General features: G+C 48.0%; 3 protein-coding genes across 6 annotated transcripts in view; 1 reads left to right on the top strand and 2 right to left on the bottom strand.

The window, feature by feature from the left end:
• RPA1 (replication protein A1) overlaps positions 1 to 428 on the bottom strand; it is a 43955-nt gene extending 43527 nt beyond the window's left edge. The window contains exon 1 of one of the 2 annotated variants that reach the window (XM_039507658.1): positions 410 to 428. In XM_039507658.1, coding sequence (XP_039363592.1) covers positions 410 to 412 — 3 coding nt within the window. In that variant the 5' untranslated portion in view covers positions 413 to 428. The other variant, XM_039507657.1, reaches the window with a different exon arrangement.
• Positions 379 to 10554, top strand: SMYD4 (SET and MYND domain containing 4). 3 transcript variants are annotated; one of them, XM_039507656.1, is made up of 10 exons: positions 379 to 529; positions 990 to 1134; positions 2602 to 2682; positions 3698 to 4868; positions 5967 to 6149; positions 6625 to 6785; positions 7729 to 7861; positions 8365 to 8481; positions 8843 to 8966; positions 10164 to 10317. In XM_039507656.1, exons 3-10 carry the CDS (start codon positions 2626 to 2628, stop codon positions 10315 to 10317), a joined length of 2100 nt encoding a protein of 699 aa, XP_039363590.1. In that variant the 5' UTR covers positions 379 to 529; positions 990 to 1134; positions 2602 to 2625. The 3 variants fall into 3 exon arrangements, with proteins under 3 accessions (XP_039363590.1, XP_039363589.1, XP_039363588.1); XM_039507655.1 differs by having other exon boundaries at positions 423 to 562; XM_039507654.1 differs by lacking the exon at positions 379 to 529 and adding an exon at positions 766 to 899 and having other exon boundaries at positions 10164 to 10554.
• Positions 10555 to 10897: 343 nt separating this feature from the next.
• Positions 10898 to 18946, bottom strand: SERPINF1 (serpin family F member 1). The gene is made up of 8 exons (XM_039507660.1): positions 18803 to 18946; positions 15908 to 15993; positions 15314 to 15515; positions 15073 to 15228; positions 13921 to 14124; positions 12821 to 12963; positions 11728 to 11938; positions 10898 to 11300 (listed from the first exon to the last, which is right to left on the bottom strand). Exons 2-8 carry the CDS (start codon positions 15983 to 15985, stop codon positions 11041 to 11043), a joined length of 1254 nt encoding a protein of 417 aa, XP_039363594.1. The 5' UTR covers positions 15986 to 15993; positions 18803 to 18946; the 3' UTR covers positions 10898 to 11040.
• Positions 18947 to 21645: the final 2699 nt, after the last annotated feature.

Here is a 21645-nt window from a genome sequence, read left to right on the forward strand (position 1 = left end):
CGGAAATAGACACCGCCCCCCTTCCCCTCACATGCCCCGCGCCGGGCCTCGGGCCCCTGCCCCCCAGAGCATTAGACACCCCCCGCCTCGCCTCGCCTCGCCCCTCCCCGAGTCTCGGACAGCCCGGCCCCGCTCCCCCCGGGGCCCGGGCCCGCTCCCCCGACGGGAGGAGGTGGAACCGCAGCGCCGCCGCTGGGCGGGCTCTGGGCAGCCCGAGCGCCCGCTCCCCCGAAGCCCCTCACCGCAATGGCCCCCTCGCTCAGCCGCGCGCTCATGGTGCGTAGCCTCCTAGACCGCGAGCTCTTCGCACTGCCGCCAAATCCTCCCGCTTGCCGCTCGGCCGTCGCGCAACTCCACCCCCTCAGCACGTACGTTACGCACGTCCGCACGTCAGCCACGCGGTACCCACCATTGGCCGGCGTGCTCTGTACGGCGGAAGTGACCCCTTTGGCCCGTTGTTTGTGTGGCTGTGGGCGCCGCCATTGGCTCTTCTGAGTCCCGCGGCTGAGGAGCGTGACTGAGAGAGGGGGTGAGGAGGCCGGGTCGTGTAGCCTGCTCAGGGGTGTGTAAGGCCGCCCAGGGCGCTAGTGGCGGGGCTGGGTACGGGTGGGTCGGGGCTCAGCGGCCTGCCTCTCCTGGGCTGCTGTGAGCGTCAGGCGCCGTGCCCCGGTTGCCCCCGGTGGGGCCGAGACACCCCCAAGCGGCGGGGACACTCTCCGGTTCGCAGAGTGGCTCTGTCCCGCCGTCTCTTCCCGCCCGCGGGCCATGGATCTGCCTGTGGAGAAGTGGGCGGCGTATGCGCGTCGGAGGTGGGCCTCGCTGGAGCCCCGTCTGCAGCAGACGCTCTCTCTGGCGGTGTCACTGAGGGACACCTTCCTCCTCTGCTGGCCTCTCTTCCAGTGAGTAGCCGGCCGGCCGGCTGACTGCCCCTCCCTCGGCATTGCCTGGGGTAGCCAGGCCGTGACTCTGCGCTTTCTAACTCCTCACAGGCCCGCGGATGAAGCATTTTTGCACAGCCTGGCTGCCCGTAACTGGGTGGGAAAGGATCCGAGAGCTGCACTTTTCTACAAGGAGGAGGGGAACAAGAGATTTCAAAAAAAGGGATACACAGCCGCACTCATCCTCTATTCCAAGGTAGAGTCAGAGGTGTTCACGCAGATGGAAAAATGGTTGCTTTGAGGGTACTTCAGCCTCAGGTTCATCTCCCGGTAGGAGGGTTTGATGTGGGGATAACTTTACTGGAACTCCACGGGAATGCTGAGGTGTTTGTGAATATTGTAACAGTCGTGTAAGATTAGCAAGGAAATCGCATTCTGGGGTGTCCTTGGGTACAACACTCATGGGAAGTTTTGTTCTGCATGGACCCTGCATGTAGCCAATCGATCTTCTTTAGTAACTGTTTTTCTACTATAGCCTGACCACATGCTATTCCCATCTCTGCTATGGGCTTGGGCAAGTCACTTACTGCTCTTTGCTCAGTCTGGAAAGGTGCTAAACTGTCTCAACTCCAGGTGATTTTCACGGGAGCTGAGAATGCTCTTAAATATTCAGGATTGCATCTATGATCTCTGTGTTCTCTACTTTCTATATATGTAAAATAAAAACATCTTCCTTACAAGGGTGTTGAGGCTTAATTTATAGGCTTTTGTAAAATGCATTGTGATCCTTGGATGGGAAGACTTTAGAGAAGGGCAAATTATTATGATTAATAGATTTTTAAAGCCAGAAAAGGCCTGTCTAATCATCTATCTGACCTCCTACAGATCACAGGCCATAGAACTGCATCCAGTAATTCCTACATCAAATACATTCTTTGTGATTGAGCTATAGTGTGTCTTTAAAAAGACATCCAATCTTGGTTTAAAGATTTCAAGTGATGGAGAATCCACCATGTCCTTAGGCAAATTGTTCCAGTGGTTGATTAATCTCTCCGTTAAAATTTTGCAATGTATTTCAAGTCTGAATCTAGTCTAACAGAAAAAGGCATAATGAAATGTTCTCATGCAAGTACTTATAGACTGTGATTTGAATAATCTTTTAACCAGATAATAACTAAATAGATTGAGCTTCTTAAGTCTTTTGCTGTAAGGCAGGATTTTCAGAGCTTGAGTAATATTTTTGCTCTGAACCCTCTCCAGTTTATCAACATCTCTCTTTGAAGAGTAGGCATCAAAATCAGGAATAATATTCCAGTAATGAGCGACAAAGAGTCCTGTGGCACCTTACAGACTAACAGACTTGATTCCAGTAATGGTTTCACTAATGTAATCTACAGAGATGATAATACCTCCCTGATCCTCTGTATTCCCCTGTTTATACATCCAAGAATCTCATGAGCCCTCCTAACTGTTATGGTGTGGAATAAAGATGGAAGAGGTCAAGATAAGCAAGATAGGATAATGACAGATTGGGCATGAAAATCTCCAGTACAATAGTCCAGTGGTTGGCACATAACAGGTTGAATTGACTCTCTTCACCCCACTCCTCTCCCTTTCCCAGCCGTGACCACACATATTTCATGTCCCAGAAACCAAGCTACCCATAGAACATATACCAATTCCTCTTTCTCAATGTGGCTACTACTCTTTTTGGTCTTTGCAGGCAGTGTCCCACAACAGCCCAGAAATGTCATTGTGTTATGCCAATCGCTCTGCAGCCCTCTTTCACTTGGGTCACTTTGAGGTAAGTACTAGATTTGACACAATCAAGGACAAACCATCAGCTATTCATTTTGAAAACTGGGTATAGCGAATCCAATAATGACAGTGAAGATTTGCAGCTATTCAACTGTTTTATATGCTGTGCCACAACTTCAAAAAAGTGGCATGCTGTGTGTTTCTGAAGGTGCCAGCACTGCATAATCCCACTATATGTTTCCCAAAATACGGCAGCAATCAGGCTAGTTGAAGGTGTTAAAATGAAGTGCCACTAAATTGGAAAAGGGCTCAACATTGTGTGGCATTTGGGGAGGGCTAGAGTAGGGTTTCTCTTTTGGGAATCTGAGTGGTGGATGATTTTAATCTGGTTTGTAATGTCTTGTTGCTGCTCTTTTTGTAATGGTTTTTATGGTATAGTTTTAGTGGATGATAAAGGTGCCTAGGGCTTGGTGTTGTGTCCTTTGCTGTTTATACAGGAAACATAATATGAAGAAACCACACTGGCATAGTGAAGTCCAAATCACTGTATTTACTAACCGTATACAATGTGCAGTGCCTAGCTACATTTATACACTGCTGCTTTGCGTTCCGGTGGCTTTTGAAACCGAGAAGAGAGGGAAAGCCAGTAGAGGGCTTACTAACTAATTAAAGCTATATTATCCAAACCCTGTACATTATACCTGGGATAGGTGTTCCTGGGTTTATTTAAATCCAAATTAAGATTAATAAAGTACAAAGTTTAAATACCAGAACAAGAGGCTGTGGCCCAATATGGTTTTAAAAGTGTTTCAAGCTGCAGGTGCATTTCAGAATTCCTTGGGAGTGTCTGCACTCTTTCTCTCTGTGGAATGGTCTCACTTTTAAAGTGGCAGCACTGTATAAGCCTTTACTCTGACCCCTGGTCAGTCATGGACCAGAAACTTAGTTAATGCAGTTCTAAATAAATGAAATGTGCCCAACCTCAGGTGGGGCAGAAGAGTAAAAATCTCTTTCTGGCATTTTTCAAAGTCATTTAAAAGGCCTCTTATATTCACTTCCAGGATTGTCTAGAAGACATTGACAGAGCTCAAGCCCAGGGCTATCCAAACAGATTGCAGCCTAAGATCTTGCTGCGGAAAACTGAGTGTCTGCTTCTTCTGGGGAGATTACAGGAGGCAGCAGAGGTCATCAGCAAGGTGGAGAGTAAAATAGCTATGGATCAGAGTCTACCTAGTACCACACGCCAGATTCTGCTAAGAAAAATCAGTCAACTTAAAGTAAAAGCACATGAGAAGGAGAATAGCTCAGTATCGGTACCGGAAGCACTCAGCAAAACTCAAAAGGACTTGGAATTCTGGGAAGAAAATGGTAAAATGTCAAGTGCATTTTCATCTGTGAGCTTGAACTTTAACTCCTGCAGAGGACGTCATCTGGTTGCCACCAAAGATATTCTGCCAGGGGAGAGCTTGGTGAAAGAGGAGGCCTTTGTAAGTGTGCTCAGCCCTGGGAAGAACCTGTTGCTCCAGGACAGTGCTGAAACAACATGGGATACTAGGGTCACTAACGGGGACCTCCACTGTCATCACTGCTTGAAGCGGCTCTTGGCTTCAGTGCCCTGCAGGGGGTGTAGCTATGCCAAGTACTGCAGCAAGAAGTGTGTACAGCTGGCGTGGGAGCACTATCACAGTACAGAGTGCCCATTAGGGGCACTGCTGCTCACACTAGGGGTCTTCTCCCATGTGGCCTTAAGGACTGTTCTAGTGGCTGGATTTGCAGAGGTTAGCAGCTTAGTGAAGCAGTTTCATGGAGATGACAAGGAACTTCACAAGGCTGAAGCCAGAGGTAAGAGTCAGGATGAGACACGAGATTCCACAGCTGGCATGGAGGGTCTCTCTGAGAAAGCAGAGCCTTTGATTCCTGATTGTGAGGATGATGGACAGTACCGAGGTTCTTACCAAGCTGTCTTCAACCTTTTGACCCATGCTGAAAAGCACAGTCCTGAACATAAGTTCCTTTGCAGCCTGAGCATAGTAGCCATATGCAAGAAACTGCAAGAAGCAGATCTGACCATTTTGAGTCAGGGGTCATGTGAGAGCCAGTCCAAACTGAAAGCACATATGACGATGTCTGCTGAATTGTCTCCAGAGCTGAAGATTCTGGGAGAAGCAATGCTGAGACATATGTTGCAGCTGCACTGTAATGCGCAAGCAGTGACCTCAATCCGGGAGTCAGGTGAGTGAGAAACTGTACTCTTCTTCTCTCTTGTCCTTGTTGGATTGTCCTTTGGGAGGATATAGCGAATGAATGAGCACTCTTAAAGAGATCCCACTGCACTCAGGTAAACTTTGTGTAAGAATCTTATCTCACTAAAACCTCATAATCTCTTTTACAATGGAAACTTCCATATTCTTTCCCAGTGGTGTGCCCAGCACAGAATCATACAAATGTAGGGCTGGAAGGGATCTCAAGAAATCATCGTGTCCAGCCCCCTGTGCTGCGACAGGACCAAGTAAACCTAGATCATCCCTGCCAGATATTTGTCCAACCTGTTTTTAAAAACTTGCAATGATGGAGATACCACCACCTCCCTTGAAAGTCCATACCAGAGTTTAACTATCATTATAGGTAAAAAGTTTTTTCTAATATCTAACCTAAATCTCCAGGACTGCAGATTAAGGCCATTATTCCTTGTCCTACCTTCAGTGGACATGGAGAACAATTGATCACCATCCTCTTTATAAGAGCCCTTAACATATGAGAAGACTGTTTTCCAAATACCCCCCTCCCCCCAGCCAGTCTTTTTTTCTCAAGACTAAATGACCATTTTTTAACCTTTCCTTCTAAAAGGTTTAGAAAATCTGACTTGTCATTTTTATAGCTCTCCTCTGGAATGTCTCCAATTTATCCACATCTTTCCTAAACTGTGGCACCCAGAAATGGACACAGTACTCCAGCTGAGGCCTAACCAGTGCCAATAAAGTGGGACAGTTACCTCCTGTGTCTTATACATAACGCTCCTGTATATACACCCTAGAAAGATATTAGCCTTTTTCACAGCTGCATCACATTGTAGATTCATTCAATTTGTGATCCGTTATAACCCCCAGATCCTGTTCAGCAGTACTACCAACTAGCCAGTTAGTAGTTGTGCATTTGATTTTTCTTTCCTAAGTGGAGTATTTTGCACTTATCTTTATTGAATTTCATCTTGTTGAATTCAGACCAGATGTTTTGCTGTGATTAGATTCAGTGCCTGGAATATGAGCAAAGTAGGTCACTAAGTCTGATTTCATGATGTATTTGTCCCCTTTTATGTTGTGTGGTCTTTAGAGTCTGGAGCCAGCGTTGTAGCAGATAGTGAGCAGGTGCGCCTGGCCACAGCCCTCTTCCCTGTCACCAGCCTCCTGAACCATTCCTGCGACCCTAATACTAGTGTGACTTTCAGTGGGACTGCTGTCACAGTCAGGGCATCGCAGCCAATCCCAAGAGGGCAAGAGATTGTCCATTGCTATGGTAAGTTGCAGTCCCTTTCAGGAATACATAGGATACACAGGTGATCTTTCACCTCTGCAATCCCTGCAGTATCATGGCCACAAGGGTCACATTTCTAAACATGTGTTTGGAGTTTATCTCTGTTCTATCCACACATGCATGTGGGTGTGCACAACCCTGCGTCAATGACATCAGCATGAGACCTCCTACTCCTGCTGTTTGTCTCGTACAGTCACTCTCTAGTGCATCTCAAGATGTGGGACCCACAGTTTACAGCCCTGACATAGAGGCACTGGGCCACACCAACCCCTTCTTCACTCCCTTTGATTTCATTGAAAGGCCTCAGATGTGGGTGGGAAACCCAAAATGTAATAAGCCATGGATTATATATTTCCTCTCAATCCATGGCAGGGTGGATTTTAGTCTGTAGTTGGGTACCCAACTTCCCTGCTTTCTTAATGTATTATCTCTTTGACTCATTATCATCCCTTTGTAGGGCCTCACCGATGCAGAATGGGGGCTGCTGAGAGGCGGCAACGGCTCCTTTGTCAGTATTTCTTTGAGTGTCGATGCCAGGCCTGCCTGGATGAGTTGGGGTCTGATGTCACAGCCACAGGGGATATATTCTGCTGTTCCAGCTGCCATGCGTCAATGCAGGTAACCGTTTCATAATCACAACTGTGTAACTTTTGAAGTGTTAGTAAAACTAAATATTCTCTGCACTCTGGCATTGTACTGTGAGGGCAAGGGGGGGATCTGAGTCCAGGGCCCCTGCTCTTGGGACTAGGCAGAAGTGAGAGATGGTCTCGTTATTCTCTAGCAACCCCCTTGGAAGACTTGTACTTCTCCAGCCTGTCTAGAGGTCCCACTCAATACTGTTTTCTCCCCCCACCCCCACAATCCTCTAGATGTTTGGAAACCCCTTAAAGTGTCTGCGCCCTTGCTCTCAGTAAGCCCTTCACAAAACCCATTTCTCAAGGAAGGTTTATAAACTAAAAACAGTCCTACTAGGGCCCTAACAGGATGTGTGCATTACTCTCTCGAGCAACCACGAGATCATATGATCTTTGCCCTAATCCTCCACCAACCTTGTGGTAGTCTCTTTTCCTGTTGTTCTGTTCTTGTCTTTAGATTGTAAGCTCTTAGGGTAGAGACTCTGTTTCATCTGTTTTTTGTAAAGTACCCTGCACAGCCATGTTGTTGTTTTTACTTCTAAAACAGCTGTTGAGCCATGAGTCTTCAAGAAAGAGGGAAGAAAAAGTGTGTATTTTCTGTGAAGATTAATGGGGTGGTTCATGCCTTATTTTGGCCTTATCTAAGTGGACTCAGGCTGGCACTATTGCCAGGACTACTCCTTCAGCTTTCTTCCAGAGCTCTGAAGATATAACACCAGCATACGGACTGGTTTAAAGTGTGGCTTGGAAACAGTGTAATAGCCCTGTGATACACTACAGAGGAGTAGAGATACACAACTCTATGCTTTCTATGTGCAGAAATGATCGTAAAGGTTGCTTGGTCTAGATAAATTAGTCCTGCCTTGAGTGCAGGTGACTAGACTAGAAGACCTCTTGAGGTCCCTATGATTCTATGACTTACACAGGGGGAAGATGTGCTTCGTTGTTCCAGTGGTGCTTGTACACTATTGGTTGGCAGGGATCACCTCCTACACCAGTTATGGGACCTTCAGTTGCAAGTTCGAACAGCACTGGGACTTCTCAAAGACAACCAGCCAAGTAAGAGAACCAGCCATCTGTCTTGGACCTTGTTCAGTTCATTACACAAGTACAAGTAATCTTTATAGCAAGATCCTGGTCCCAGCCACCAGATGGCAGTTTTGCCCAAGCATTTAGGTACTGCTGATATGAAGCTGGAATCCCTGGCAGCACAAGTGGTAGGCTGCTTATACTGCTGATCAGACTCGGAGGCTAAATCTCACGTTTGCTCCACTGGAATATGAGGGAATTCAGGGAAATGTTAAAGGTTCGGGCCCAGACCCAATGTTTCAGAAGGCCCCCCTGCCCCCGGTGACCCTTAGGTTAGACAGACTTCAGACTGAAATAGAAATGGTGACCCAGCTAATTCTGCAAGAACAGCATATAAAGTCCAGGGCTAACTGCTCAAGGCTGGAGGGGTGGGAATAGAGTGGACCCGATCTCACTTCACAGATCATGGTTAACTGGCACCTGGAATGGGTTTATGTCTCGTGGTAAAGTGCTTTTGTTCCCTGGATTTGCAGATCAGGCGGTTGAGCTGCTGATGAGGTGCCGGGTGGATGCTGAGAACTTCCTGTCTGCAGAGCACATGCTGGTGGGCGAGATTGAGGATCACCTGGCACAGGGTTATGCCACACTTGGTAAGATGTCTTCCTGTCCCCTCTGGGGTCATTTTCCTATGGCTGGCTTATTAAATCTAATGTCTGATGGTCTGTTTCCTTTCTCACCTCCCTTCTCTTATTGCAGCCCATTAAACTGACATGGCAGAATCTTCTTAGGAATCTAGTTTTAGCCACAAGCTCTATTCGCAGCCATCAGGCACTGGCTGTGTGACCTTGGGTGCATCAGTTTCCCACTCTGTACAATGAGGATAACACCCCTCTGTTACTTCCTAGAAGGACTGTGACTCTTAGTTCACTAAGGTTGCAAAGTCCTTCGAGTTCCTTCCCTGGCAGTGGCTATAGAAAGGGAGCTCTAATAATCCATTCTCTTTTTGGCCAGGAAAGTGGCAGGAAGCAGCGAGGCACCTGCGGCGCAGCATTCAAATTGTGGAAGCTCGTCATGGACCGTCCAGTGTGGAAACGGGTCATGAACTCTTCAAACTGGCACAGATCCTCTTTAATGGGTAAAGAGCCCCATTCCAACAATCTCACCCTTCATTCTACAGCTCTTCCCTGCTTTAGTCCATGTGCCTTGTGTCTCTGAGATGGGGGTGTGGCAGGAAGTCCTTGGCATCATTAGTCCCTTTGCAAGGTGTCTTCCAGGACTGCTGGATGTTCTGGCAAAGGGGAAACATCTGCCCTTTATCCAGGATGAGGTGGAGGCTGTGAAGTATTTGGATCAAATGAAAGTTTCCTTCAGTTGGCTAGGGAGCCATCTCGTGTTCCTTTTGGCATCCTTCCCACTCATTCCTCTGTCCCACTCCTGTCCTATCGTCCTCTTTCCTGTTACCTCTTCTCTGGCATCCCAGGTACCATAGAGTGTGTAGACCCCAGTACTACAGTGCTGCTGACACTTCCTTTTAAAGTGACAGTGCCTCAGATGCTTTCTCTTCTTGTCATTGGCCAGCAGATCCCATTACTTATTTTGTAGACCCCTTTTTTATCAGTATTTCTGGTTTAACTGTCTCCCACCTTGGCAAGAGTGGCAATAAGATAATATCGCCGTTTTTCCAAGGGTGAAGCACTTTGAGTTCCCTGGCTAAAACAGTGGGCATTTACCTGATAGCACAGGTGCCAACTTTTGTCAGCACCGGTGAGTGCTCCCGGCCCCACCCCGACTCCACCCCTGCCCCAGAGTCCCCACCCCAACTCTGCCCCTCCCTGCCCCTATTGGATCCCTCCCCAAATCCCCACCCTGGCCCCACCTCCTCCCTCAAGCCGCGCACTCCCCCTCCCTCCCAGGCTTGCCTCGTGAATCAGCTGTTTCGCAGCACAAGTGCTGGGAGGGATGGGGGAGAAGTAGGACCCAGCGGCGCGCTCAGGAGAGGAGGCGGAGCGGAGGTGGTGGTGAACTGGGGTGGGGTGGGGAGCTGCCAGTGGATGCAGAGCACCCACCAATTTTTCCTTATGGGTGCTCCAGCCCCAGAGCACCCACAGAGTCAGCACCTATGCCTGATAGTGATGGGATGTGGGGGGTGAGTCCTACCCCTGTGATCAGGGAATTTCTGTCTCAGTGAAAGAAGGAAGAGGTGCCTGAGTTGTCCTGGCTTAAGGGGGAATGGAGGACAGGATGAAGAGTGCTGAATGAATGGCTTCATCAAATGTGCTGAGGGAAGTTTGTCCCCTAAATCTTTCTCACATTTCTTCCCTCTGTACTTCAGGTTTGCAGTGTCTGAAGCTCTGTGCACAATTCAAAGAGCAGAGACGGTTTTGTCTGTGCACTGTGGCCCTCTGAATGCCCAGGTCCAGGAGCTGCAGGAGATGAGAGCCTGTCTGCTGGAGCTGCCCAGAAGCCTCCTTCACAGGGTTGAGTGACTAACAAAGGAAGCTGGAGTGCTGCACTCTCCTCAGGAAGTTAAGCTCCATGTGGCAGGGCAGGGCCTGGCTACAAGCTGGGTGAGCTCTGAAATGTCCCTGGGGAGGGCCAGGGAATGAAGCTGATCACTGCTGAAATGGGAGAGGACACCACTGGGGTACTGACAGAAGGGCTGTCTCATAGAAATGAATGTTGCTATAGAATTTCTTAACATGCTTTTGAGAGCCTATTATGCATTTTTCTGAAGTTGTGGTTCTTCCCTGGAGGGTTAAATGTTGGCCCTATGCACACAGCCCCCCCGACACCCACCACTATTGTTTGCTTTTGAAAACTGTGAAGTGCTTGCCTGTCATTCAGCACACCTGTTCCTGCAAACATGAGACACGGGGCTGGACTGAGGCAGGCAGCAGGCCGGGAAATGTAGAGCCACAAGATGCAATAGAAGTTGGGCCAGAGCAGTGGGGCTCACCACAGGGGACACATGGTGACGTTGGAGGAACTCTGGGAAACTGGTATGGGGACCGAATGCAAACCAAACCAGGGCCTGTGTTACAAGGGAAAACACTGCGGCGCTTTGAGTTCGTGGCAAAAGCTCTTTTATTGCAGCATGTAGGGATAAGATTTGCAAGTTTGACTGTGCAGCAGAGCAGGGACCCAGCATTCTTCCCAGTTACCCCGGCCTTTCTGGAGGACTCTAACATTGCAGGCTGCTGTCAAGGGAGCTAAGTGCTCCTGGGGTCCAGGATTTTGCCAATAAAGAGGAGGGTTCCTGTGGTGTCATCCCGCAGCACAAATAGGAACGGTCTGTCTAGATGGTAGTCGAGGGGGAAGGTCAGGCGAGCAGCATTCTCTACAGGGTTTGGTGTGGATCTTGCCCCATCTTCATTTAGTTCCAGGACTGCCTTGTGTTGCACATGAGAGAGTTTGGTGGATTTGGGAGAAATCTTGCTGAAGTCAGGTGATGTGAAGAGTGACTGGAGCCCTGTGGGAAAGGAGGAAGATTCCATTAGCTGGGAAGAAGGGGCCTTCTGGGAGGGGAAGTAGACAGTGCTGCAGATTGGGGCCGTACTACTAGTGCTAGGTAGGGTTGCCAATCCTCCCGGATTGGCCTGGAGTTTCCAGGAATTAAAGATTGTCATGTGATGAAATCTCCAGGAATAAATCCAGCCAAAATTGGCAGCCCTAATCATAGGGCCCATTGAGCTCATTGGGGGATGGTGGGAGTGGGCCCCAGGCAGAGCCTATGTGAGAGATGGAAGCATGAGCTGCAGTTGTCAATGAAGTCCATACATATGACAGCAGGACCTAGCTTGTGACCATTGGCTGCTTGTTCTCAGGAAGCTGAAGGAGCAGCTCTGCTCGCTGCTCTGAGCCCCAGCAGCCCGCAGAGGGCCATTCTGTGTACATACTCATCTCCTGCAGTGTGCTGCTAAGTGCCTCCTCAGAGCTCAGCTTCAGCCTGGGTATGCTCAGCACAGCGTGAATTGTCTTCAGCTCCCTGTCTATGTCACGGACAAACTCCGAGGTGAGACTCTCCTCAATCAGGGTCATGTTCTGGGTCACCTTCTGTGGCAGGAAGAACATAGCACTGACGCCGCCTGTCAGTGGTAGCTGGGCAATCTGGAAGTGTAGTAAAAAAAGACAAGGAGTTATCTCTAAACGCACCAGCAGAATCTCTCAGTGCCAGCTGTGGTCTCTGAATCTTGGTTGGCCAGCCAGCACTCCACCTACCAGGTTCTTCCTTCCCGCCCTGCTTATCTGCTATACCACAGGTTCCCCTTGCCCCTCCACGGTACAGACTTCTGCCCTAAACCCTGTTCCTCCTGCTATGAAAGGAAATGCAAAATGCAACATCTTTCCTGTGAGAATCTGTACTGAATTGCAGTATGGGGGGGAGCGGAATATTCAGCTGGAACTTTGACCCCTATACTGATGCTGTGCTATGCACAGTCCCCAGTTCTGGGAGTCTGACCCAGGGCCAGCTCTGCCTAGCTCACTAGCAACTTTTCCAGCTATTTCAGGAACAGCCTTGATGAATTCCCAGAAGCAGCACTTTCCCTCCCCTGTCAGAGGGAGGATGCTTACCAGAGGGTGGAGCTCCATTAGGAACAGGCTGGAACCACGTGGGAGAGCGAATAACTTGCCACTTTTTGAAAGGCAGTGAGTCAGAGAGGAACTTCTACCAGAGCCTGTCCTTCCCTGCAACCTATCCCTTTCCTCCCTGCCCAGCTGGGGCGGCTGTACAGACTAGAGAGACCTTTGTGCTACTTAAAGCTGTAGTTGCTTGCCATATGATCATGGGGATGTGTAGTTCTCTGACCAAACCCAAAGCTCTCTGCCCCGGTGTAAAGAATAAGAGTTACAGGAGTTTGGTGGAAGGGGCAGAACTCACCCTCTAGTCAGGGGGGAGCTAGTGAGTAAAGATGGATCTTTCTCTAGTCTAGGGCGAGGTGATTTTGCACAGGGGTTACATTCTCTTTCTTGCTCAGTCCTTCACCTGACCTTGCAGTTGAGTTCTGAGTCGAAGCCATATCGCAGTATGGCTTTGGGGTCCGACATCATGGGCACCTTCACAGATCTGTCTTCATCCAGGTGGAAGTCCTGCGGCATAGTCTTTGTGGGGTCAAACTTGGTCCCCCACTGTCCTATTTTTTAAAATAAAACAGGAACGTTCAGGAATAATGGGAAAACCTAAGACCTGGGTGTGTAGCCAGTGGAATGGTATTGTGGTTTCATACATGAAAGAGCCCTGCTTTAGGGGATTGGTCTTGGTAAGTGGAGGATGATAGAGGTCAGAAAGCCAGTTACAGGGATCAGCTATACTTGCAACTTCGTCTTATTGTTACTGTTGGCTCTCTAGTCCCTTCCATCCCATCTGAGGTTTGGCCAGATTGGACATGAAGTCAGCTGACATATGCCGGTTGGGTGGAGGAGCAGCTGGAGAGAGCTGATATTTTATTTATGTAATTATAAATACATAACTATTTTATACTTTATATGCATAAATATAAGTGGTATTGCTAATCTCCACCTACCCTTTGTGTATTTGCTCATTGTTAACTCTCCTGGCCAGGGACTGTTTGTACCCGTTTGGGGAGCACTCAGCACAACGTGGCCCTGAGCCTGACTAGGCCAATAGCTGTTCTTGGAATATAAATACTTGATGTCTGGATTCCCTAGAACAGCTCCCCAGTATCTCCTGTCCATGGAGAGAGGTGGTGTGGCAGGCACAGTCCCATCTGCACGCTTGATGAATCTCCTTCCATTGGGCAGGACATTCTGTCTTTCATCCTTACAGGCTTTCACTTTCCTCCTTCCCTGACCCCTTTTTGCAAGCAGGTCAAGACTCAGCTTCCTGTGAGTAGCGACTCCTCCCATGGGAAGTTCTTTCCACGTTCATCAGGCATCTGTCCCACCTCCTTTACTAAACTCACAGTAGAGACTCTATATCCATGTGTTCAAAGAAGTTTCTTCCTGTCACTCTGTCTTTCTGCCTACTTCTTCAATGTGCCCTGGCCAGAATGTGACCTTCCCTCCTGTATTTTCTGGCATGCAATTAGGAGACACCCCCCCACCCCCAATGAACGATGGTAAGCTCTTACCTTTGAAATAAGCTGCCCCGATGAGGAAGATGCTGATGCCTGTAGGTATCTCCTTCAGGAATTTGACAATCTTTCCCTTGGTCTGTTGTTGCACCCAGTTGTTGATGTCTTGAAGGTCTGAATGGGCATTGCCAGTCAGCAACTTGGGCCGTGCCCCATAGGACTTCTCCAGCTGGCTCACAAACCCCATTTTCATTCTCAGTTCTGAGGGGCAGAAAGACCATTACTGCAGCCTACTCCCTCTATCAGAGACGAAATCCCAAGGCAATGAGGTACAGCTGAAGGCCTGGCAGTGAGCAACCCGTGCCCTTTCCTGCCATACTTACAGATATCTAAGCCCTAGTCTTCTAAATACCCATTGTTGTGATACACAGGCATGTGCAAACCCCTAGAGAGTCTGACTAAAGCTGTGTGGGGAACTGATGTATTTAGTCTCGCAGCCGCATCCTATGCTGTAGTCTGCCAAAACCTTCAGCTAATGGGTAAAGATGGGTGATGGGAATCAAACGGCCGCCTGTAGCTGCCACACTTTGGTGTCTGACTCTAGCCCTGCCCCTACACTCCTTACATGATTACAGCGTATTGAGGAGCTTGGATCTTCCTCAAGCCATCAGGTTGACGGGGGGAAGTGGGAGATTTTAGCATTCTTATCAAGATGGTCTAGAGCAGAGTGAAACATGGCATTTTAACTGACTCGGAGGGGTCAAACAGTCCTATATGATCTGTCTTCCAGGTGGGGGCTGATCATTACTGCAAAGCGAAAGATATATTCAAACTGTATCTGGAACTGAAAATACATCAGATGGCTCCTGGGAGGTAGGCACAGCTGGAGTGAGGCTTAGGGAGGAGATTAAATTATCAAAGCAAGTTCTTCATGGGTCCCTTCTGTGCCAGCAGCTCTGTTGCCAAGTGCCCTGTTGGCACGTCTTTGATTTTAATAAACATTTTCCGCTCTATATAGGGACCCCCAAGATTGTTACTGCATGGTGCAATCAGCACAGGGCGGAAGCAAGTGCTTAGGCTTCAGACACAGCTGTGTTCTTTAACTGAAGCCATTGGTGCCTGTGACTGTTACCCATCCATTCTGCTCTACTGACTGCTGCTCAAGGACAAAGACAAGATTTACGTAGGCAGGTGAAGAAAGGTTTTTACTTCTCTCCACAACAATGCGGGTGGCACTTCTTAGGCCCTTTACAGGCGCAGTGATGCTAGCCAGCAGCTCCTTGTAGGTGTTGTGGACCTCAGCCTTGTTAAGCAGGTCGTAGAAGAGAGTACGAGAAATCAGGTCTTCTGTTCGCTCTCCAGCACCTGCCAACCATAAATAAAGGAGCATGAGGTCCCCCCTCCAGCCATGCACAAGAATGCATGAGGAGGAGGAGGAGGAGGGACTCACCTAGTAAAAGGCCAGAAAGTGCGGTAGCTACACTGAAGGGAGACAGTAACACATTGGAGGTGGGAGTCTTGCTCGACTGCTGGCGATACAGGTCATAGCCAAAGTTGGAGACTGCAGCTGCCAATTTGTTTACAGGGCTTTTGTAGAAGGGATCTTCCTCCTCAGCTGCCTCTGTGTTGCCTCTTTCAGGGGTACCGGAGTCCTTGCAGGCACAAGAAACACTTCTTTAGAATTGCTAGGCATCAGAAGGCAGGAGCAGTATGATAGCCAGAGAACTGTTCACCTGCAAATTGCCTTACAGACATTCCTCTTCAAGCTGGGGAAGTCCTGGCCTTGTCTTACCGCACACAGTATGTCATAGGCAGAGCTGGGAATAGAACCCAGACCCTCCTGCTGTACCTACTGGAGATTCCACCATGCTTTTATCTGGGCAGAGCAGGACTTACCTTTCCCATGTCATTGCCCGTGATGGTCCTAGGTTGTCCTTGGCAGCTCTGGAGGATGGTGCTTAATATTCCCATTTAGAATTTTAATTTTGGAAGTTTTATGCACCAAGTTTCTCACTCTCCTTGTCATGTTTTTTATCACACTCACCTGCTCTGCAGCCGAGTCCTGAGATCTGCTGGGGGAGGCTAGGAGCCCTAGCCACAGAAGAACAACCAGAGTCTGCATGATGGAACCTAGAAGGGCAAAACACAATAGAGCTGTTTGTCCTAGTCAATCTGCCTACTCATTTGTTCCAGCTAGCTCTGCCTGCTACACCCAGCCGGACCTGCATGGGCATCTAGTACGTATCTGCAGCAGGACCTGCTGTGCACAGCTGATCAATTGCAAATCCTCAGCCTGTGGCTTCTTCAGCTGGTTCAGCTCCAGCTGCTTTGAGCTTCTTGAGAGTGTGGCATGCGCATTTGTGGACATGTGGGCAGGCGTGCCTGTGCCCAAAAGCAGAGGTAGAGACGTGATGCAAATCACACTGGCTCTCAGACAAGACACCAGACTCCAAGGCCCTGAAAGGTACTAGATCAGATCAGTGCACAAGAGACTCTTCTTGCTGCTTTACAGCCCGTGCATTCAAAAAGTCAGTAGTCATTCAAAAGCAGCAAGTGCAACAACTAACACTGGATGAAATAAAAGAGAGTCAATGGGCTGCTGTTGTCCTGAACACGCACATACCCCCTGCCCAGCCCTCCAATTCACTCCCTAGTCTCAGGCTTGCTCACTGAGTAGCCCTATCCTTGGAGGATTACTGGCTGCATAAGCACCTTACTACCACTCTGGCTCCGTTGCTGATTAAATAGCATCATTGCTGGGCTCCAAAGGGAGTCCCACGAACTCTTCCTACCCTAAATGCATACCATGGGGTAGAGGCTAAAGCAGAGAGGAGGTAAAGGACAGGACTGGGCTTACTCAGGATTCCTGATAGAAAAAAACCACCAAGCTCCCTAGGGCCACTAATCCTGTTTTTTCAGAAATCCAATGTTAACCTCTCCAGTGTCTGCATAGGAGGATTCTGTACAATGAAGTGTCTGGTCCAAAGGGTATGTTACCCAAACTTTCCTCCTCAGTAAATTAGAGCTATTGCAGGGATGCCATGTCCCTGAGGTCAGATGCCACAGGGGCTGGGTGAAAGCAGTGTTTATGTAAATTCCAAGGAAATTAAAGGAAGGGCGCTTGTATTTAACTAACCCCTGTGAGCCCGTGCAGCCAGAGGAGTAGGAGCCTGCACATGTGTTTCAGATTAAATGCAGCTCTAAAGCAAACATGGCTGTTGGTAGAATTGCAGACTCTGAAAGCCACATGTCCACAATAACTACAATTCAGGGACCAGCCTGTTCAGGCAGAGGATTCCCCTACACCCTCTCTCCATGGTAGCAGTTTTGCTTTAGGAAACACTGTGCCTCTACAGCCATCCTTTGTTAGTCTCTAAGGTGCCACAAGTACTCCTGTTCTTTTTGCAGATACAGACTAACACGGCTGCTGCTCTGAAACCTGCCAAAAGAGATTCCTCTGTAGCATTGTTTCTGTTTAGAGCAGACATGAAACTGGCTATGCAGTCCAATTTCGCAAGACTCATGGATTCTCTCCCTGCATCTATGCTCAGACACCACCCCTCAGCCAGGAGAGCAGTATTCTGGATTTCTTTCAAGTGCAGAAAATATGCTCCGAGTGGAGCTGCTGTACTGGACCAAAGCAATGTTAGGTGGTGTGAGGGTGGAAGTGATTCAGGGACTTTTCGTTCCTGGGAGAGTGAGCCTCATGGTGAGGATTTCTGAGTAGGCCTGCCTCCTGTGGAACACGTGAGCAGAGAGATTCTGGCTGGATGCTGTCTGAGGATGTCTGCTGCAAGTAGATTCTTCACCTGGCTTTCCCATTATGCTTAGTGTGAGAGGTTTGCTCTGGGCTAGGCATGAGATGTGGGTTTTCCATGAAGTGTGGTCTTTTCTCTGAAAAAAGGCTCTACAATACTCTCTGCTCCCAACTGCGCTGTGCTCCTGGGAGCATGAGAATGGAGGATGCATTCCCAGATTTTATCATCTTTGCCAAGATTGTCACCACCCTCCTATTTCTCAGGCTTTGCCAAGAAGTGATTTCCATTTTACCCCTGCTGAGCTTGAATGGGCCTGAACATCTGGATTCTATTTGTGCAGTTCTGATGCACACAGCCAAAACTGCAGATAGACAAAGTCATGGCTGGAGCAAAGATGGGGTGATTTCTAGCATAACTTTAAAAATCTATAGCTGTGTTTAAAAAGAAAGGAAAAGTTCTAGAGCATGCAGGGTCTGGTGTTAGACTCAGAAAGAGCAGGTTGGGAAACAAGCTGAGAAGATACTTTCAAAGCGTGAATTGTCCCATCCCTGGATCTCTGCAGCTCTGCAATAAAACAGCATTCTCCCAGGCTAGAGAGTTCTGAAGGTCTCTAACTATTCTTGAGCACATTGGAGTGTGGGATATCTCACAGCCCCTCACCTATGAGGTCTGTTTCTCTCTATTGGGGGGTGTCTCAGAGCACCTCACCAAGAGGGTCTGACTCAGTTTTCTGCTAGACTCAGTTTCTATTGCAAAGAAAACTATCTAACTGCAACACAAGTGCTAATTGATGCAGAATTGTAACCCCCTGCCCATCCGTGACGGGCATGAATGATGATGAATGATGCCCATCCATGCTTGATCCTCAGAGCCTGCAGGAGGGACCCTTGTTCCCAAGCACACTTCTGGCCCTCGATCCCTCCAGGAGAAGCCCCATGACCCCATCTGGCGCCCAGGCCCTCTGGGAGAGTCCCCCATTTCCAGCCTACTCCTGTTTCCCCGGGAGGAATTCTTCACTCCCCAGGCCATACCATAGCAAGGACCATCACTCCTGTCTCCCAGGCCCTGCAAGAGGGCCCCCTCCCCCAGGCTCATTCCTGTGCCCTTCCATCATTCTGGGTACTCCCATTGCTACTAGCTGTGGGCCAACATGTCTGGAAGCAGGGTGAATTGCTCCTTACCTCGGACTCCTCTCAGCCAGTGCTGTCCTGTGTTACCACTCTTGAGAGTCTGGACAGCATGGATTTTATAACAGCCACATCTGCTTTCTTTGCTGCCTGCCAGCAGACTGCCCCCAAGCCCAGCCTTCAGCAGGCTTCAGGTTACACTTCCCAGGGCTCTCTTAAAGTGGTCTGCTCTCATTTTTTGATCCTGTGATTGTCACTGCATTGTGCTGGCTTTAACCCTGCACTTGATCCAGCTCCCAAAGCAAATGCCCATTATTTGAGAAACAGCCAGTGGTTAAAGCACAAGACTGAGAACCAAGTTCTCTGGCTTCTATTCTGTGCTCTGCCACAAGCTCCTTGTGTGACTTTGGGCAAGTCAGCTCCCGTCTCAGTGTCCCGGCTTCCCTATCTGTAAAATGGGACTATTCCTTCCCTACCTCAGGGAGTTATAAAATACTTGGTGATGGCTGTGTGGGAGCTGTGGGAGCATCATTAATACAGCAGCAACTTTAACATAGTAAGAACCTCGACCCAGCAGCAGGATCCAAATATTGATTTAAAGCAACTAAGGAGAAAGGACCCAGGAGTGGCTCTAGCCAAGATGCAGGGTCAGTATTAACAAGAATGACCTAATATGCTCAGTGAAGGAGAAATGGGATGGGACTGTGGCTGCAAGCAGCTTGTCTAGAGGGAAATGCTGAAAGTGTAGTGAAGGCAGCTGTACCAAACCCCACATTTGGGATTGTCCTGGAATCTATCCCTGCTGTGCTGCAGGCCTTACCCTCTAGGCAATGAGAAGCATAAAACTGACTTATTCATACATGCACTCATCGCCTACAGGCCCTCAGCTGATGGGAAGAAGGGATGACTGAAGACCCACATGAACCGCAAACCAGCATCTTTGTGAGCTGGAAAAGCAAATCATCCCATTTGGTTTCTTGTGGGTCAGTGCTGCTTCATTGACCATGACCAAGCGAGAAAAAGCAGTCTTCCTGAGCAGTAATAAGATGGACAGTTACAGCCTTATGTGGAAACTGCTTCTGGACTTGTAAGCAGAAATCTGTGGAAATAAGCTTGTCCCTGTGACCCCTTCTGCATTCACCCGAGGCTGAGTGACGCTGGTTGTTGGAGATTAGCAGTTGTCATTTCCCATGTTTTTCTCCACTTCCTCTTCTTAATGTATGTGTTTAGTACTAAAATGCCCCTCGTGAAAGGCTTTGGGCTGATTCTTACTAAGGCCTTGTCTACACAAGAAAGTTGCACCAGTTTAACTATAGGTGTGATTTTTAACCCATGCAAAGGCTGTGTGAACACACCTATTTTGCTTTAGCTAAGTCAATTAGTCCTTTTCTATGTGGAGAGTTTAACTAAAGTTGTGAGTTTAAACAAACTTAGTTAAACCAGTGCAAACCCATGTGGACATTTTATTTTGATTTGAGTGGCTTATTTTATTTCAAATAGGGCATATTCTTTCTGAACAGCATTAGGCTTTATGTTATGGACTTTTTGTATGTTTAATATTCATATGGATTTGCTATAGTGAAGAAATTCAACAACATTTCAGATATGAAAGTTATCCAGAAATATTAGTTTAGTGATGGCTTCACCCTATGGGCAATTGTTTTCAGGGCAGAGGTCCTGTACCTACATGGGGGAACAGAAATTTGATAGTAAAGGGCTTTTCAAACTAGCAGAAAAAGTTATAGCAAGATCCAATGGCTGGAAGTTCAAAAAATTCAGACTAGAAATAAGGTATAAATTTAACACTGAGGGTAATTGACCATTGAAACAGCTTACTAAGGGAAATGGGAAATTCTCCATCACTGGAATTTTTTAAATCAAGATGGGATGTTTTTCTAAAAGACCTTCTCTAGTTCAAATTGGAATTAATTCAAGAAAGTCCTATGGCCTGTGTCATACATTTGAGACTAGAAGATCACAGTCATCCCTTCCGGCCTTACAATCTATGATAGAGCTTTACTTTACCACAATAGATTCAAGGGTCACTACCAAGATGTATGGATGTTAGGAAGCAAGAGCATTGTCCTGTGGTGTGAAGTCGTGAGCCTGGATGTTAATAATAGTTTGCATTTCTACAGCCCCCTCCATCAGAAAGCCTCAAAAGACTGCGCAAAATCTCATGAATTAATTTTGACATAACATATTATTTGTTGAACATAAAAAGTTAATTGTGCCTTATACACAGAACAGCAGGAACTAGCCACTGCCCTCTGGAACAAAGTGAAGATGGGAGTAGGAGAAGAAATGCAGGAGGGAACTACCAAAATGAAGGGGAGTAGGAGGAAATAAGAACTGAGTTGTGCAGAGCTTTGAAGAGGAAGAAAAATTTACATTCTGCACCAAGGGAGCCAGAAGGCAGTGGTGTGGAAGGAAGATGACTTTAGCTGCAGGATTTTGGATAGAGTGGAATGCAGCAAGGTGCGAATCAAGGAGGAAGTTGCAGTAGCCAAGGCAAGACCTAACTAAGGCATGGACCAGCATCTCTAAAATAAGGCAGTAATTATGAGAGCAAAGCAATCTGAAATGTTCTCTGAGGGCCCTGGTAATAGAGCTGGATTCCTGCTGGTTTTCTTGTTAATTACATAGTAGAGTAATTACACCCTCTTCTTGACCAGTAAACGTCATTCCATGGGTCACAGGGCTGGGAATTATTCTTAGCTGGTCTCCCCTTAGACTTGGAATCTGTAAACCATGTGTGGTGTCTATTGGTAATTGCAGGTTTGAGCCAGTTGCTTTCTTTGAAAAAGTTTCTTGTGTCCCTGAAGTTTGTGGTCAGTGAGTCGATCTCCCTCCCTCCAATCCCAACAGAAAGTACAGCCAGTCAGTGAGGGAGATGC

The sequence above is a fragment of the Mauremys reevesii genome, linkage group 20, assembly GCF_016161935.1.
Source record: "Mauremys reevesii isolate NIE-2019 linkage group 20, ASM1616193v1, whole genome shotgun sequence".
Lineage (NCBI taxonomy): Eukaryota > Metazoa > Chordata > Testudines > Geoemydidae > Mauremys > Mauremys reevesii.